General features: G+C 40.0%; 1 protein-coding gene across 2 annotated transcripts in view; it reads right to left on the reverse strand.

Annotated features, from left to right (window-relative positions):
* Nucleotides 1-1,680: 1,680 nt before the first annotated feature.
* brip1 (BRCA1 interacting helicase 1) overlaps nucleotides 1,681-20,310 on the reverse strand; it is a 61,597-nt gene continuing 42,967 nt past the window's right edge. For both annotated transcript variants that reach the window (XM_062067326.1, XM_062067327.1), the window contains 4 exons: nucleotides 9,244-9,356; nucleotides 8,189-8,271; nucleotides 6,999-7,214; nucleotides 1,681-5,039 (listed from right to left, as the gene is read on the reverse strand). In XM_062067326.1, the coding sequence (XP_061923310.1) occupies nucleotides 4,675-5,039; nucleotides 6,999-7,214; nucleotides 8,189-8,271; nucleotides 9,244-9,356 (777 nt within the window). In that variant the 3' untranslated portion in view covers nucleotides 1,681-4,674. The remainder of the gene's footprint in view (nucleotides 5,040-6,998; nucleotides 7,215-8,188; nucleotides 8,272-9,243; nucleotides 9,357-20,310) is intronic.

A 20,310-nucleotide genomic window follows, 5' to 3' on the forward strand; every position in this document is an offset into this window, starting at 1 on the left:
TACATCCTACACTTTGAGGAATACTACTTGGTTACACGTCATTGTTGTATGTTCATTGCGCCTTTATGGCGACAACACATTTATGTCGACAACACATTTATGTCAACAACACGTTTATGTTGATGACATGTCTATGTCGACAACACATTTATGTCGACAACACATTTACGTCAACAACACGTTTATGTTGATGACATGTCGATGTCGACAAGTTTATGTTGATGACATGTCTATGTTGACAACACATTTATGTCAACAAGTTTATGTCGATGACATGTCTATGTCGACAACACATTATTGTCAACAACAAGTTTGTGTTGATGATATGTCTATGTCGACAAGTTTATGTTGATGACATGTCTATGTTGACAAGTTTATGTTGATGACATGTCTATGTTGACAACACATTTATGTCAACAAGTTTATGTGGATGACATGTCTATGTCGACAACACATTTATGTCGACAACACATTTATGTCAACAACACGTTTATGTTGATGACATGTCTATGTCGACAAGTTTATGTTGATGACATGTCTATGTTGACAACGCATTTATGTCAACAAGTTTATGTGGATGACATGTCTATGTCGACAACACATTTATGTCGACAACACATTTATGTCAACACCACGTTTATGTTGATGACATGTCTATTTCGACAAGTTTATGTTGATGACATGTCTATGTTGACAACACATTTATGTCAACAAGTTTATGTGGATGACATGTCTATGTCGACAACAAGTTTATGTCGATGACATGTCTATGTCGACAATACATTATTGTCAACAACAAGTTTGTGTTGATGATATGTCTATGTCGACAACACATTTATGTCAACAAGTTTATGTTGATGACATGTCTAGGTCGACAACACATTTATGTCAACAACACGTTTATGTTGATGACATGTCTATGTCGACAAGTTTATGTTGATGACATGTCTATGTTGACAACACATTTATGTCAACAAGTTTATGTGGATGACATGTCTATGTCGACAACAAGTTTATGTCGATGACATGTCTATGTCGACAACACATTATTGTCAACAACAAGTTTGTGTTGATGATATGTCTATGTCGACAACACATTTATGTCAACAAGTTTATGTTGATGACATGTCTATGTCGACAACACATTTATGTCGACAACACATTTATGTCAACAACACGTTTATGTTGATGACATGTCTATGTCGACAACACATTTATGTCAACAACACGTTTATGTTGATGACATGTCTATGTCGACAAGTTTATGTTGATGACATGTCTATGTTGACAACACATTTATGTCAACAAGTTTATGTGTATGACATGTCTATGTCGACAACACATTGTTGTCAACAACAAGTTTGTGTTGATGATATGTCTATGTCGACAACACATTTATGTCAACAACACGTTTATGTTGATGACATGTCTATGTCAACAACACATTTATGTCGACAACACATTTATGTCAACAACAAGTTTATGTTGATGACATGTCTATGTCGACAACACATTTATGTCGACAACACATTTATGTCAACAACAAGTTTATGTTGATGACATGTCTATGTCGACAACACATTTATGTCAACAACACGTTTATGTTGATGACATGTCTATGTCGACAACACATTTATATCGACAACACATTTATGTCAACAACACGTTTATGTTGATGACATGTCTATGTCGACAAGTTTATGTTGATGACATGTCTATGTTGACAACACATTTATGTCAACAAGTTTATGTGGATGACATGTCTATGTCGACAACACATTTATGTCGACAACACATTTATGTCAACAACATGTTTATGTTGATGACATGTCTATGTCGACAAGTTTATGTTGATGACATGTCTATGTTGACAACACATTTATGTCAACAAGTTTATGTGGATGACATGTCTATGTCGACCACACATTTATGTCGACAACACATTTATGTCAACAACACGTTTATGTTGATGACATGTCTATGTCGACAAGTTTATGTTGATGACATGTCTATGTTGACAACACATTTATGTCAACAAGTTTATGTGGATGACATGTCTATGTCGACAACACATTTATGTTGACAACACATTTATGTCAACAACACGTTTATATTGATGATATGTCTATGTCGACAACACATTACTGTCAACAAGTTTGTGTTGATGACATGTCTATGTCGACAACACATTTATGTTAACAACACGTTTATATTGATGATATGTCTATGTCGACAACACATTACTGTCAACAAGTTTATGTGGATGACATGTCTATGTCGACAACACATTTATGTCAACAACACGTTTATGTTGATGACATGTCTATGTCGACAAGTTTATGTTGATGACATGTCTATGTTGACAACACATTTATGTCAACAAGTTTATGTGGATGACATGTCTATGTCGACAACACATTATTGTCAACAACAAGTTTGTGTTGATGATATGTCTATGTCGACAACACATTTATGTCAACAAGTTTATGTTGATGACATGTCTTTGTCGACAACACATTTATGTCGACAACACATTTATGTCAACAACACGTTTATGTTGATGACATGTCTATGTCGACAACACATTTATGTCAACAACACGTTTATGTTGATGACATGTCTATGTCGACAAGTTTATGTTGATGACATGTCTATGTTGACAACACATTTATGTCAACAAGTTTATGTGGATGACATGTCTATGTCGACAACACATTATTGTCAACAACAAGTTTGTGTTGATGATATGTCTGTGTCGACAACACATTTATGTCAACAAGTTTATGTTGATGACATGTCTATGTCGACAACACATTTATGTCGACAACACATTTATGTCGACAACACATTTATGTCAACAACACGTTTATGTTGATGACATGTCTATGTCGACAAGTTTATGTTGATGACATGTCTATGTTGACAACACATTTATGTCAACAAGTTTATGTGGATGACATGTCTATGTCGACAACACATTATTGTCAACAACAAGTTTGTGTTGATGATATGTCTATGTCGACAACACATTTATGTCAACAAGTTTATGTGGATGACATGTCTATGTCGACAACACATTATTGTCAACAACAAGTTTGTGTTGATGATATGTCTATGTCGACAACACATTTATGTCAACAAGTTTATGTTGATGACATGTCTATGTCGACAACACATTTATGTCGACAACACATTTATGTCAACACATTTATGTTGATGACATGTCTATGTCGACAACACATTTATGTCGACCACACATTTATGTCAACAACACGTTTATGTTGATGACATGTCTATGTCGACAAGTTTATGTTGATGACATGTCTATGTTGACAACACATTTATGTCAACAACTTTATGTGGATGACATGTCTATGTCGACAACACATTATTGTCAACAACAAGTTTGTGTTGATGATATGTCTATGTCGACAACACATTTATGTCAACAAGTTTATGTTGATGACATGTCTATGTCGACAACACATTTATGTCGACAACACATTTATGTCAACAACACATTTATGTTGATGACATGTCTATGTCGACAACACATTTATGTCGACCACACATTTATGTCAACAACACGTTTATGTTGATGACATGTCTATGTCGACAAGTTTATGTTGATGACATGTCTATGTTGACAACACATTTATGTCAACAAGTTTATGTGGATGACATGTCTATGTCAACAACACATTATTGTCAACAACAAGTTTGTGTTGATGATATGTCTATGTCGACAACACATTTATGTCAACAAGTTTATGTTGATGACATGTCTATGTCGACAACACATTTATGTCAACAACACGTTTATGTTGATGACATGTCTATGTCGACAACACATTTATGTCAACAACACGTTTATGTTGATGATATGTCTATGTCGACAACACATTACTGTCAACAAGTTTGTGTTGATGACATGTCTATGTGGACAACACATTTATGTCAACAACACGTTTATATTGATGATATGTCTATGTCGACAACACATTTATGTCAACAACACGTTTATATTGATGACATGTCTATGTTGACAACACATTTATGTCAACAACACGTTTATGTTGATGACATGTCTATGTGGACAACGCATTTATGTCAACAACACGTTTATATTGATATGTCTATGTCGACAACACATTTATGTCAACAACACGTTTATATTGATGACATGTCTATGTCGACAACGCATTTATGTCAACAACACGTTTATGTTGATGACATGTCTATGTGGACAACGCATTTATGTCAACAACACGTTTATATTGATGATATGTCTATGTCAACAACACGTTTATATTGATGATATGTCTATGTCAACAACACGTTTATATTGATGATATGTCTATGTCGACAACACATTTATGTCAACAACACGTTTATGTTGATGACATGTCTATGTGGACAACAAGTTTGTGTTGATGACATGTCTATGTGGACAACACATTGATGTCATGGATACAAGCACTCTGTGAGTGGTGTCGACATAAAGTTGTGTATGAATATGAACATGCTATTCTGATCACATGACATATTTTCCTGACATGTTGTTGTTTACGTGAGTATTTGGAGGAAATAAAAAGTTATAAAGTTTGTACATACAATCTGAAGATCTTACATCTTGTCTTCTCTGTCTTTGGACCTAGAAGTTCTTCTTCCTCACTAGAAGTTCTTGCTCCTCCTCACATTCCTGATCTTCTTCCTCACTAGAAGTTCTTCTTCCTCACATTCCTGATCTTCTTCCTTCAGGCTGTCCTCAGCAGAAGGTCTGCTTTGGACCAGCTGAGGTCCTCTCAGACCTTCTGACTGCTGGCCTCCTAAAGCCAGTGAGGGACCTTCACAGGAAGCCTCTTCCTCCGCCTGCTCTTCCAACACTTCCTCTTCCTCCGCCTGCTCCTCAAACAGTTCTGGGGTACAAAAGAGTGTTTGGTCTTCAAGGCTGTGGTGGTCAGGATGTGAGGTCAGAGGGCAAAGGTCCAGAGGAGGTTCTTCAGCTGATGGTAGAAGAAGAGGAGTGTTGATCTTCTCTGGAGGAGACAACAAACACAACATCAACAAACATGTCACAACTTCTCTTTTCACAAGCAGCAGATCAAAGGAGGACTGCAGACTCAGCATAATAATATCACTTATAATAATCAATAATAATGCAGACTCAGCATAATAATATCACTTATAATAATCAATAATAATCAATAATAATGCAGACTCAGCATAATAATATCACTTATAATAATGGATAATACTCAATAATAATGCAGACTCAGCATAATAATATCACTTATAATAATCAATAATAATGCAGACTCAGCATAATAATATCACTTATAATAATGGATAATACTCAATAATAATGCAGACTCAGCATAATAATATCACTTATAATAATCAATAATAATGCAGACTCAACATAATAATATCACTTATAATAATCAATAATAATCAATAATAATTCAGACTCAGCATAATAATATCACTTATAATAATGGATAATACTCAATAATAATGCAGACTCAGCATAATAATATCACTTATAATAATCAATAATAATGCAGACTCAGCATAATAATATCACTTATAATAATGGATAATACTCAATAATAATGCAGACTCAGCATAATAATATCACTTATAATAATCAATAATAATGCAGACTCAGCATAGTAATATCACTTATAATAATCAATAATAATGCAGACTCAGCATAATAATATCACTTATAATAATGGATAATAATCAATAATAATGCAGACTCAGCATAATAATATCACTTATAATAATCAATAATAATGCAGACTCAGCATAATAATATCACTTATAATAATCAATAATAATGCAGACTCAGCATAATAATATCACTTATAATAATCAATAATAATGCAGACTCAGCATAATAATATCACTTATAATAATGGATAATAATCAATAATAATGCAGACTCAGCATAATAATATCACTTATAATAATGGATAATAATCAATAATAATGCCAATAATAATGCAGACTCAACATAATAATATCACTTATAATAATGGATAATAATCAATAATAATGCAGACTCAGCATAATAATATCACTTATAATAATCAATAATAATGCAGACTCAGCATAATAATATCACTTATAATAATCAATAATAATGCAGACTCAGCATAATATCACTTATTAAAATTAATAATAATCAATAATAATGCAGACTCAGAATAATAATATAACTTATTAAAATCAATAATAATGCAGACTCAGCATAATAATATAACTTATTAAAATCAATAATCAATAATAATGCAGACTCAGCATAATAATAAAATATATTAAATAAAATACATTTTGAAAATACAAATACTTTGTTTAGGCCATTTGTGAAAATGACAAAATATTACAGTCACTCTGAGGAGTGATCTATTGATTATATGACATGAGGAGTGATCTATTGATTATATGACATGAGGAGTGATCTATTGATTATATGACATGAGGAGTGATCTATTGATTATATGACATGAGGAGTGATCTATTGATTATATGACATGAGGGGTGATCTATTGATTATATGACATGAGGAGTGATGTATTGATTATATGACATGAGGAGTGATCTATTGATTATATGACATGAGGAGTGATCTATTGATTATATGACATGAGGAGTGATCTATTGATTATATGACATGAGGAGTGATCTATTGATTATATGGCATGAGGAGTGATCTATTGATTATATGACATGAGGAGTGATCTATTGATTATATGGCATGAGGAGTGATCTATTGATTATATGGCATGAGGAGTGATCTATTGATTATATGACATGAGGAGTGATCTATTGATTATATGACATGAGGAGTGATCTATTGATTATATGACATGAGGAGTGATCTATTGATTATATGACATGAGGAGTGATCTATTGATTATATGACATGAGGAGTGATCTATTGATTATATGACATGAGGAGTGATCTATAGGAGTGACATGAGAGTTACCTGGTGCTTCCTGCTCAGCTGGGACAGGTGTGTGAGGTGGACCATGAAGATCTGAGAACTTTGGCAACTCCTTGGTTCCTGAGCAGTTCTCTGGGGAGGTGTGGTGGTCTACACAGGACCACCTGTGCTGTGCCTGAGAGAAGGCTGCCAGGGACTGCATGGCGCCAGGGAAGGAGTCGTGATGCTGGACCAGCTGGCGCACCCACTTGGACAGACCTGCACACACATCCAGGTCACTTGGACAGACCTGAACACACATCCAGGTCACTTGGACAGACCTGAACATACATCCAGGTCACTTGGACAGCCCTGAACACACATCCAGGTCACTTGGACAGACCTGAACACACATCCAGGTCACTTGGACAGACCTGAACACACATCCAGGTCACTTGGACAGACCTGAACACACATCCAGGTCTTTGGACAGACCTGAACACACATCCAGGTCACTTGGACAGACCTGAACACACATCCAGGTCACTTGGACAGACCTGAACACACATCCAGGTCACTTGGACAGACCTGAACACACATCCAGGTCTTTGGACAGACCTGAACACACATCCAGGTCACTTGGACAGACCTGAACACACATCCAGGTCTTTGGACAGACCTGAACACACATCCAGGTCACTTGGACAGACCTGAACACACATCCAGGTCACTTGGACAGACCTGAACACACATCCAGGTCTTTGGACAGACCTGAACACACATCCAGGTCACTTGGACAGACCTGAACACACATCCAGGTCACTTGGACAGACCTGAACACACATCCAGGTCTTTGGACAGACCTGAACACACATCCAGGTCACTTGGACAGACCTGAACACACATCCAGGTCACTTGGACAGACGTGAACACACATCCAGGTCACTTGGACAGACCTGAACACACATCCAGGTCACTTGGACAGACCTGAACACACATCCAGGTCTTTGGACAGACCTGAACACACATCCAGGTCACTTGGACAGACCTGAACACACATCCAGGTCTTTGGACAGACCTGAACACACATCCAGGTCACTTGGACAGACCTGAACACACATCCAGGTCTTTGGACAGACCTGAACACACATCCAGGTCACTTGGACAGACCTGAACACACATCCAGGTCTTTGGACAGACCTGAACACACATCCAGGTCTTTGGAGATCTGATCTTTGGTGTTGATGATGTACCTGTGATGTACTTGCTGGGGTTGCTACGGTAACGATCGTCCACCAGGATTAGAGCCCCCCAGTCCTTCCTGTGACGGATACACCTGTAACATCAACACAACACAGTACTGCAGTACATCCACAAAGTATTCACTCTACATGTCACTGCCTTATTCTAAGAGGGAACAGTCATTGATGTCCTCAAAATTCTACACACAATATCCATGTTGACAATGTGAAAAGTTGTTTTTAGACATTTTTGCTAAATAATGAAATGAACATAGGTATTGACATCCTTAGAATAGAATACAATTAATATGTGTTTGTACTTAGAATACAAGTATTATGTGTTTGTACTTAGAATACAAGTATTATGTGTTTGTACTTAGAATACAAGTATTATGTGTTCGTACTTAGAATACAAGTATTATGTGTTTGTAGTTAGAATACAAGTATTATGTGTTTGTAGTTAGAATACAAGTATTATGTGTGTGTAGTTAGAATACAAGTATTATGTGTGTGTATTTAGAATACAAGTATTATGTGTTTGTACTTAGAATACAAGTATTATGTGTTTGTACTTAGAATACAAGTATTATATGTTCGTACTTAGAATACAAGTATTATGTGTTTGTACTTAGAATACAAGTATTATGTGTTCGTACTTAGAATACAAGTATTATGTGTTTGTAGTTAGAATACAGGTATTATGTGTTTGTACTTAGAATACAAGTATTATGGGTTTGTACTTAGAATACAAGTATTATGTGTTTGTACTTAGAATACAAGTATTATGTGTTCGTACTTAGAATACAAGTATTATGTGTTTGTAGTTAGAATACAGGTATTATGTGTTTGTAGTTAGAATACAAGTATTATGTGTTTGTACTTAGAATACAAGTATTATGTGTTTGTACTTAGAATACAAGTATTATGTGTTCGTACTTAGAATACAAGTATTATGTGTTTGTACTTAGAATACCAGTATTATGTGTTTGTAGTTAGAATACAGGTATTATTTGTTTGTAGTTAGAATACAAGTGTTTGTAGTTTAAATCCAAGTAAAAGAAGTTTACCTTCCCAGTGCTTGGTTGAGAGCTCTGTAAGCCTGAATCTCATACCAGCGATGACCAGGAAGAAGACCTCGACTCTTACAGTGTTGGTCGTTGTACTTCATCTTCAGTTCAACCTGCAACATATCATCATTATACTGCAATAGTACATCATTATACTGCAACATATCATCATTATACTGCAACATATCATCATTATACTGCAACAGTAACTTGTACAGTATCTTTACACTTACTTCATCTGCCAATTCTAAGAAAAACATGTTACTGTGTACATGTGGTACATTCACACAAGTTAATCTCTACCATAATTCTTGCAAGATGATATTTCTCGGCATCATGTAAGTATTCCAACATGAAATATTCCGCACATTGACGATGATCTGCTCTCTCACACAAAACATTTTCCATCATTCCACATTTTTCTAACCACATTCCAACAGAAAATGATAATTTTTTGCAAGTTGCATAAACAATCATTAAAGTTGTAGCGGAGCAGTTTTATGTTTGTCATGTTGTTGTTCCCCGATGGACCAGAAGGTCCCACAGTGTGAGGATGGTGGAGTCTCAGCTCACTTGTCATAGCAATATTTGGCTTGCACTACAAATATGTACTTCACTTCTTTTCAGAATTGAGAAGACCACAAAAAATGTCATTATTGTCTTTATTGTAACAACAAATGTTAGAGTACATGAAACATATGTTTATTATTGTCATTTAGTCCTTAAATAAAATGTTGAACATACTAGACAACTTGTCTTTTAGTAGGAAGTAAACAAACAAAGACTCCTAATTAGTATGCAGTAACATATTGTGTCATTTATACACCTATTATTTTGTACACGTTATGAGGGACAAACTGTAAAAAAAATTATTATTAATCTACTTGTTCATTTACTGTTAATATCTGCTTATTTTCTGATTCTGACATGTTCTATCTACACTTCTGTTCAAATGTAATAATCACTTATTCTTCTCTTCTTTGATACTTGACATTAGTTTTGGACGATACCACACATTTAGGTATGGATGTGATACCAAGTAGTTACAGGATCATACATTGGTCATATTCAAAGTCCTCATGTGTCCAGGGACACATTTACTGAGTTAATAAACAATAACAAAAAAAGAAAACATATTTTGTGACAATAAAAAATATCAATGTAATCAAAGGCTCTTGTACCTGGTATCGAAGTACCGAAGTACATGTCAAACTACCTCCTTAACGTAAATGACCGCCATAACCACAACACCAGGGGGAGCTCCACTAACCACGTTAAACCCAGATTCCAAACTAACAAAGGTCTTAACTCATTCTCTTTCTATGCCACATCAATGTGGAATGCACTCCCAACAGGTGTAAAAGAAAGGGCATCTCTATCCTCCTTCAAAACCACACTAAAACAACACCTCCAGGCAACTTCAACCCTAAACTAACACCCTCCCCCTTCCACATCATACCTCTTCGGATTGTAAATAATCAAATGTAGATAATCAAATGTAGACACTTTGTCTTATACTTTCTGATCTCTCTCTCTATGTCCACTACTTGCTGTCCATATCCTACCAAGTCAGTCCTACACTGTTCCAATGTCCATTTCTCTGTTCTCAATTGTTGATGACTGAAGTGTTGATACCAACCAATCCTAACCCCCCCCCCCCCATATCCCACACCCCGGATTGTAAATAATGTAAATAATTCATTGTATATACTCTGATGATTAACTTGTGTGATGACTGTATTATGAAAATAGTATATATCTGTATCATGAATCAATTTAAGTGGACTCCGACTTAAACAAGTTGAAAAACTTATTGGGGTGTTACCATTTAGTGGTCAATTGTACGGAATATGTACTTCACTGTGCAATCTACTAATACAAGTTTCAATCAATCAATTTCAGTGGATATTTGTATAGATCCACCCAGGTGTTTACATTGAAGAGCGCTAGCTTGCTGTTAGCGGTGAGCTATTGTATCCTCCTACGGTGTGTAGTGAAGCAGGTTTCGGTATTCCTCGTCCTCCAGTGATAATGGTACATGTAAGAAACTCACTTTATTTGTTGCCAGGATTAGTGATTTAGAAGTAGCTAAAACACTGCGGAGGGACATTAGCCGCCTAGCTAGCTATGTTACAGTGTTTATAGCTTCACCTGTATCGTTAGTTTTCAAGCCAAAATAGGTCTATTGTCCATCTTCGGTCTCCACACTGTTTTCACTTGTAAGTGCTCTGTGTGTGTGCGCCTCGCCTCTTAATACCAGCAACGTCATGAAAAAAAAAGGTAATGGTATTTTTTAAAGTAAGTCATTAGCACTGTGGTACTTTCTTAGTCCATGTGACAGAGAGAGGCCCTGTCTGGAAGACAAGTTGATGTCCAACATGAGGCAGAAAAATGGCAGCAATGCTTCCATCCCTTTGAATCTGTCAGTGTTAGAAAGTTCAGCTGTGAAGGGCAGGTGAGCGAGCACAGCTCTAAGTGCTTGTGACAGGTAGCCTGCAGCCACCAAGGATGTGGCAGGTACAACATGTTCCCTCACGCCAGCACGGGAGGACTTTCTGTGCAGGGACACACATACAACATCTCAGATGGAGTCTGGTTCCAACAACCCTAGCAAGATCTCAGAAGCAGTCTGGTTCCAACAACCCTAGCAAGATCTCAGAAGCAGTCTGGTTCCAACAACCCTAGCAAGATCTCAGAAGCAGTCTGGTTCCAACAACCCTAGCAAGATCTCAGAAGCAGTCTGGTTCCAACAACCCTAGCAAGATCTCAGAAGGAGTCTGGTTCTAACAACCCTATCAAGATCTCATTAGCAGTCTGGTTCCAACAACCCTATGAAGATCTCAGAAGCAGTCTGGTTCCAACAACCCTATGAAGATCTCAGAAGCAGTCTGGTTCCAACAACCCTATGAAGATCTCAGAAGCAGTCTGGTTCCAACAACCCTATGAAGATCTCAGAAGCAGTCTGGTTCCAACAACCCTATGAAGATCTCAGAAGCAGTCTGGTTCCAACAACCCAATGAAGATCTCAGAAGCAGTCTGGTTCCAACAACCCTATCAAGATATCAGAAGCAGTCTGGTTCCAACAACCCTATGAAGATCTCAGAAGCAGTCTGGTTTCAACAACCCTATGAAGATCTCAGAAGCAGTCTGGTTCCAACAACCCTATCAAGATCTCAGAAGCAGTCTGGTTCCAACAACCCTATGAAGATCTCAGAAGCAGTCTGGTTCCAACAACCCAATGAAGATCTCAGAAGCAGTCTGGTTCCAACAACCCTATCAAGATCTCAGAAGCAGTCTGGTTCCAACAACCCTATGAAGATCTCAGAAGCAGTCTGGTTCCAACAACCCAATGAAGATCTCAGAAGCAGTCTGGTTCCAACAACCCTATCAAGATCTCAGAAGCAGTCTGGTTCCAACAACCCTATGAAGATCTCAGAAGCAGTCTGGTTCCAACAACCCTATGAAGATCTCAGAAGCAGTCTGGTTCCAACAACCCTATGAAGATCTCAGAAGCAGTCTGGTTCTAACAACCCTATGAAGATCTCAGAAGCAGTCTGGTTCCAACAACCCTATCAAGATCTCAGAAGCAGTCTGGTTTCAACAACCCTATCAAGATCTCAGAAGCAGTCTGGTTCCAACAACCCTATCAAGATCTTAGAAGCAGTCTGGTTCCAACAACCCTATGAAGATCTCAGAAGCAGTCTGGTTCCAACAACCCTATGAAGATCTCAGAAGCAGTCTGGTTCCAACAACCCTATGAAGATCTCAGAAGCAGTCTGGTTCCAACAACCCTATGAAGATCTCAGAAGCAGTCTGGTTCCAACAACCCTATGAAGATCTCAGAAGCAGTCTGGTTCTAACAACCCTATGAAGATCTCAGAAGCAGTCTGGTTCCAACAACCCTATCAAGATATCAGAAGCAGTCTGGTTCCAACAACCCTAGCAAGATCTCAGAAGCAGTCTGGTTCCAACAACCCTAGCAAGATCTCAGAAGCAGTCTGGTTCCAACAACCCTAGCAAGATCTCAGAAGCAGTCTGGTTCCAACAACCCTAGCAAGATCTCAGAAGCAGTCTGGTTCCAACAACCCTAGCAAGATCTCAGAAGGAGTCTGGTTCTAACAACCCTATCAAGATCTCATTAGCAGTCTGGTTCCAACAACCCTATGAAGATCTCAGAAGCAGTCTGGTTCCAACAACCCTATGAAGATCTCAGAAGCAGTCTGGTTCCAACAACCCTATGAAGATCTCAGAAGCAGTCTGGTTCCAACAACCCTATGAAGATCTCAGAAGCAGTCTGGTTCCAACAACCCTATGAAGATCTCAGAAGCAGTCTGGTTCCAACAACCCAATGAAGATCTCAGAAGCAGTCTGGTTCCAACAACCCTATCAAGATATCAGAAGCAGTCTGGTTCCAACAACCCTATGAAGATCTCAGAAGCAGTCTGGTTTCAACAACCCTATGAAGATCTCAGAAGCAGTCTGGTTCCAACAACCCTATCAAGATCTCAGAAGCAGTCTGGTTCCAACAACCCTATGAAGATCTCAGAAGCAGTCTGGTTCCAACAACCCAATGAAGATCTCAGAAGCAGTCTGGTTCCAACAACCCTATCAAGATCTCAGAAGCAGTCTGGTTCCAACAACCCTATGAAGATCTCAGAAGCAGTCTGGTTCCAACAACCCAATGAAGATCTCAGAAGCAGTCTGGTTCCAACAACCCTATCAAGATCTCAGAAGCAGTCTGGTTCCAACAACCCTATGAAGATCTCAGAAGCAGTCTGGTTCCAACAACCCTATGAAGATCTCAGAAGCAGTCTGGTTCCAACAACCCTATGAAGATCTCAGAAGCAGTCTGGTTCTAACAACCCTATGAAGATCTCAGAAGCAGTCTGGTTCCAACAACCCTATCAAGATCTCAGAAGCAGTCTGGTTTCAACAACCCTATCAAGATCTCAGAAGCAGTCTGGTTCCAACAACCCTATCAAGATCTTAGAAGCAGTCTGGTTCCAACAACCCTATGAAGATCTCAGAAGCAGTCTGGTTCCAACAACCCTATGAAGATCTCAGAAGCAGTCTGGTTCCAACAACCCTATGAAGATCTCAGAAGCAGTCTGGTTCCAACAACCCTATGAAGATCTCAGAAGCAGTCTGGTTCCAACAACCCTATGAAGATCTCAGAAGCAGTCTGGTTCCAACAACCCTATGAAGATCTCAGAAGCAGTCTGGTTCCAACAACCCTATGAAGATCTCAGAAGCAGTCTGGTTCCAACAACCCTATGAAGATCTCAGAAGCAGTCTGGTTCTAACAACCCTATGAAGATCTCAGAAGCAGTCTGGTTCCAACAACCCTATCAAGATCTCAGAAGCAGTCTGGTTCCAACAACCCTATCAAGATCTCAGAAGCAGTCTGGTTCCAACAACCCTATCAAGATCTTAGAAGCAGTCTGGTTCCAACAACCCTATGAAGATCTCAGAAGCAGTCTGGTTCCAACAACCCTATGAAGATCTCAGAAGCAGTCTGGTTCCAACAACCCTATGAAGATCTCAGAAGCAGTCTGGTTCCAACAACCCTATAAAGATCTCAGAAGCAGTCTGGTTCCAACAACCCTATGAAGATCTCAGAAGCAGTCTGGTTCCAACAACCCTATGAAGATCTCAGAAGCAGTCTGGTTCCAACAACCCTATGAAGATCTCAGAAGCAGTCTGGTTCCAACAACCCTATGAAGATCTCAGAAGCAGTCTGGTTCCAACAACCCTATGAAGATCTCAGAAGCAGTCTGGTTCCAACAACCCTATGAAGATCTCAGAAGCAGTCTGGTTCCAACAACCCTATGAAGATCTCAGAAGCAGTCTGGTTCCAACAACCCTATGAAGATCTCAGAAGCAGTCTGGGTCCAACAACCCTATGAAGATCTCAGAAGCAGTCTGGTTCCAACAACCCTATGAAGATCTCAGAAGCAGTCTGGTTCCAACAACCCTATGAAGATCTCAGAAGCAGTCTGGTTCCAACAACCCTATAAAGATCTCAGAAGCAGTCTGGTTCCAACAACCCTATGAAGATCTCAGAAGCAGTCTGGTTCCAACAACCCTATGAAGATCTCAGAAGCAGTCTGGTTCCAACAACCCTATGAAGATCTCAGAAGCAGTCTGGTTCCAACAACCCTATGAAGATCTCAGAAGCAGTCTGGTTCCAACAACCCTATGAAGATCTCAGAAGCAGTCTGGTTCCAACAACCCTATGAAGATCTCAGAAGCAGTCTGGTTCCAACAACCCTATGAAGATCTCAGAAGCAGTCTGGTTCCAACAACCCTATGAAGATCTCAGAAGCAGTCTGGTTCCAACAACCCTATGAAGATCTCAGAAGCAGTCTGGGTCCAACAACCCTATGAAGATCTCAGAAGCAGTCTGGTTCCAACAACCCTATGAAGATCTCAGAAGCAGTCTGGTTCCAACAACCCTATGAAGATCTCAGAAGCAGTCTGGTTCCAACAACCCTATGAAGATCTCAGAAGCAGTCTGGTTCCAACAACCCTATGAAGATCTCAGAAGCAGTCTGGTTCCAACAACCCTATCAAGATCTCAGAAGCAGTCTGGTTCCAACAACCCTATGAAGATCTCAGAAGCAGTCTGGTTCCAACAACCCTATCAAGATATCAGAAGCAGTCTGGTTCCAACAACCCAATGAAGATCTCAGAAGCAGTCTGGTTCCAACAACCCTATCAAGATATCAGAAGCAGTCTGGTTCCAACAACCCTATGAAGATCTCAGAAGCAGTCTGGTTCCAACAACCCTATCAAGATATCAGAAGCAGTCTGGTTCCAACAACCCTATGAAGATCTCAGAAGCAGTCTGGTTCCAACAACCCTATGAAGATCTCAGAAGCAGTCTGGTTCCAACAACCCTATGAAGATCTCAGAAGCAGTCTGGTTCTAACAACCCTATGAAGATCTCAGAAGCAGTCTGGTTCCAACAACCCTATCAAGATCTCAGAAGCAGTCTGGTTTCAACAACCCTATCAAGATCTCAGAAGCAGTCTGGTTCCAACAACCCTATCAAGATCTTAGAAGCAGTCTGGTTCCAACAACCCTATGAAGATCTCAGAAGCAGTCTGGTTCCAACAACCCTATGAAGATCTCAGAAGCAGTCTGGTTCCAACAACCCTATGAAGATCTCAGAAGCAGTCTGGTTCCAACAACCCTATCAAGATCTCAGAAGCAGTCTGGTTCCAACAACCCTATGAAGATCTCAGAAGCAGTCTGGTTCCAACAACCCTACCAAGATCTCAGAAGCAGTCTGGTTCCCACAACCCTATGAAGATCTCAGAAGCAGTCTGGTTCCAACAACCCTATGAAGATCTCAGAAGCAGTCTGGTTCCAACAACCCTATGAAGATCTCAGAAGCAGTCTGGTTCCAACAACCCTATGAAGATCTCAGAAGCAGTCTGGTTCCAACAACCCTATGAAGATCTCAGAAGCAGTCTGGTTCCAACAACCCTATGAAGATCTCAGAAGCAGTCTGGTTCCAACAACCCTATCAAGATCTCAGAAGCAGTCTGGTTCCAACAACCCTATCAAGATCTCAGAAGCAGTCTGGTTCCAACAACCCTATGAAGATCTCAGAAGCAGTCTGGTTCCAACAACCCTATGAAGATCTCAGAAGCAGTCTGGTTCCAACAACCCTATGAAGATCTCAGAAGCAGTCTGGTTCCAACAACCCTATGAAGATCTCAGAAGCAGTCTGGTTCCAACAACCCTATGAAGATCTCAGAAGCAGTCTGGTTCCAACAACCCTATGAAGATCTCAGAAGCAGTCTGGTTCCAACAACCCTATGAAGATCTCAGAAGCAGTCTGGGTCCAACAACCCTACCAAGATCTCAGAAGCAGTCTGGTTCCAACAACCCTACCAAGATCTCAGAAGCAGTCTGGTTCCAACAACCCTATGAAGATCTCAGAAGCAGTCTGGTTCCAACAACCCTATGAAGATCTCAGAAGCAGTCTGGTTCCAACAACCCTATGAAGATCTCAGAAGCAGTCTGGTTCCAACAACCCTATGAAGATCTCAGAAGCAGTCTGGTTCCAACAACCCTATGAAGATCTCAGAAGCAGTCTGGTTCCAACAACCCTATGAAGATCTCAGAAGCAGTCTGGGTCCAACAACCCTATGAAGATCTCAGAAGCAGTCTGGTTCCAACAACCCTATGAAGATCTCAGAAGCAGTCTGGTTCCAACAACCCTATGAAGATCTCAGAAGCAGTCTGGTTCCAACAACCCTATGAAGATCTCAGAAGCAGTCTGGTTCCAACAACCCTATGAAGATCTCAGAAGCAGTCTGGTTCCAACAACCCTATCAAGATCTCAGAAGCAGTCTGGTTCCAACAACCCTATGAAGATCTCAGAAGCAGTCTGGTTCCAACAACCCTATCAAGATATCAGAAGCAGTCTGGTTCCAACAACCCAATGAAGATCTCAGAAGCAGTCTGGTTCCAACAACCCTATCAAGATATCAGAAGCAGTCTGGTTCCAACAACCCTATGAAGATCTCAGAAGCAGTCTGGTTCCAACAACCCTATCAAGATATCAGAAGCAGTCTGGTTCCAACAACCCTATGAAGATCTCAGAAGCAGTCTGGTTCCAACAACCCTATGAAGATCTCAGAAGCAGTCTGGTTCCAACAACCCTATGAAGATCTCAGAAGCAGTCTGGTTCTAACAACCCTATGAAGATCTCAGAAGCAGTCTGGTTCCAACAACCCTATCAAGATCTCAGAAGCAGTCTGGTTTCAACAACCCTATCAAGATCTCAGAAGCAGTCTGGTTCCAACAACCCTATCAAGATCTTAGAAGCAGTCTGGTTCCAACAACCCTATGAAGATCTCAGAAGCAGTCTGGTTCCAACAACCCTATGAAGATCTCAGAAGCAGTCTGGTTCCAACAACCCTATGAAGATCTCAGAAGCAGTCTGGTTCCAACAACCCTATCAAGATCTCAGAAGCAGTCTGGTTCCAACAACCCTATGAAGATCTCAGAAGCAGTCTGGTTCCAACAACCCTACCAAGATCTCAGAAGCAGTCTGGTTCCCACAACCCTATGAAGATCTCAGAAGCAGTCTGGTTCCAACAACCCTATGAAGATCTCAGAAGCAGTCTGGTTCCAACAACCCTATGAAGATCTCAGAAGCAGTCTGGTTCCAACAACCCTATGAAGATCTCAGAAGCAGTCTGGTTCCAACAACCCTATGAAGATCTCAGAAGCAGTCTGGTTCCAACAACCCTATGAAGATCTCAGAAGCAGTCTGGTTCCAACAACCCTATCAAGATCTCAGAAGCAGTCTGGTTCCAACAACCCTATCAAGATCTCAGAAGCAGTCTGGTTCCAACAACCCTATGAAGATCTCAGAAGCAGTCTGGTTCCAACAACCCTATGAAGATCTCAGAAGCAGTCTGGTTCCAACAACCCTATGAAGATCTCAGAAGCAGTCTGGTTCCAACAACCCTATGAAGATCTCAGAAGCAGTCTGGTTCCAACAACCCTATGAAGATCTCAGAAGCAGTCTGGTTCCAACAACCCTATGAAGATCTCAGAAGCAGTCTGGTTCCAACAACCCTATGAAGATCTCAGAAGCAGTCTGGTTCCAACAACCCTATGAAGATCTCAGAAGCAGTCTGGTTCCAACAACCCTATGAAGATCTCAGAAGCAGTCTGGGTCCAACAACCCTATGAAGATCTCAGAAGCAGTCTGGTTCCAACAACCCTATGAAGATCTCAGAAGCAGTCTGGTTCCAACAACCCTATGAAGATCTCAGAAGCAGTCTGGTTCCAACAACCCTATGAAGATCTCAGAAGCAGTCTGGTTCCAACAACCCTATGAAGATCTCAGAAGCAGTCTGGTTCCAACAACCCTATGAAGATCTCAGAAGCAGTCTGGTTCCAACAACCCTATGAAGATCTCAGAAGCAGTCTGGTTCCAACAACCCTATGAAGATCTCAGAAGCAGTCTGGTTCCAACAACCCTATCAAGATCTCAGAAGCAGTCTGGTTCCAACAACCCTATGAAGATCTCAGAAGCAGTCTGGTTCCAACAACCCTATCAAGATATCAGAAGCAGTCTGGTTCCAACAACCCAATGAAGATCTCAGAAGCAGTCTGGTTCCAACAACCCTATCAAGATATCAGAAGCAGTCTGGTTCCAACAACCCTATGAAGATCTCAGAAGCAGTCTGGTTCCAACAACCCTATCAAGATATCAGAAGCAGTCTGGTTCCAACAACCCTATGAAGATCTCAGAAGCAGTCTGGTTCCAACAACCCTATGAAGATCTCAGAAGCAGTCTGGTTCCAACAACCCTATGAAGATCTCAGAAGCAGTCTGGTTCTAACAACCCTATGAAGATCTCAGAAGCAGTCTGGTTCCAACAACCCTATCAAGATCTCAGAAGCAGTCTGGTTTCAACAACCCTATCAAGATCTCAGAAGCAGTCTGGTTCCAACAACCCTATCAAGATCTTAGAAGCAGTCTGGTTCCAACAACCCTATGAAGATCTCAGAAGCAGTCTGGTTCCAACAACCCTATGAAGATCTCAGAAGCAGTCTGGTTCCAACAACCCTATGAAGATCTCAGAAGCAGTCTGGTTCCAACAACCCTATCAAGATCTCAGAAGCAGTCTGGTTCCAACAACCCTATGAAGATCTCAGAAGCAGTCTGGTTCCAACAACCCTACCAAGATCTCAGAAGCAGTCTGGTTCCCACAACCCTATGAAGATCTCAGAAGCAGTCTGGTTCCAACAACCCTATGAAGATCTCAGAAGCAGTCTGGTTCCAACAACCCTATGAAGATCTCAGAAGCAGTCTGGTTCCAACAACCCTATGAAGATCTCAGAAGCAGTCTGGTTCCAACAACCCTATGAAGATCTCAGAAGCAGTCTGGTTCCAACAACCCTATGAAGATCTCAGAAGCAGTCTGGTTCCAACAACCCTATCAAGATCTCAGAAGCAGTCTGGTTCCAACAACCCCATCAAGATCTCAGAAGCAGTCTGGTTCCAACAACCCTATGAAGATCTCAGAAGCAGTCT

The sequence above is a fragment of the Entelurus aequoreus genome, linkage group LG13, assembly GCF_033978785.1.
Source record: "Entelurus aequoreus isolate RoL-2023_Sb linkage group LG13, RoL_Eaeq_v1.1, whole genome shotgun sequence".
Lineage (NCBI taxonomy): Eukaryota > Metazoa > Chordata > Actinopteri > Syngnathiformes > Syngnathidae > Entelurus > Entelurus aequoreus.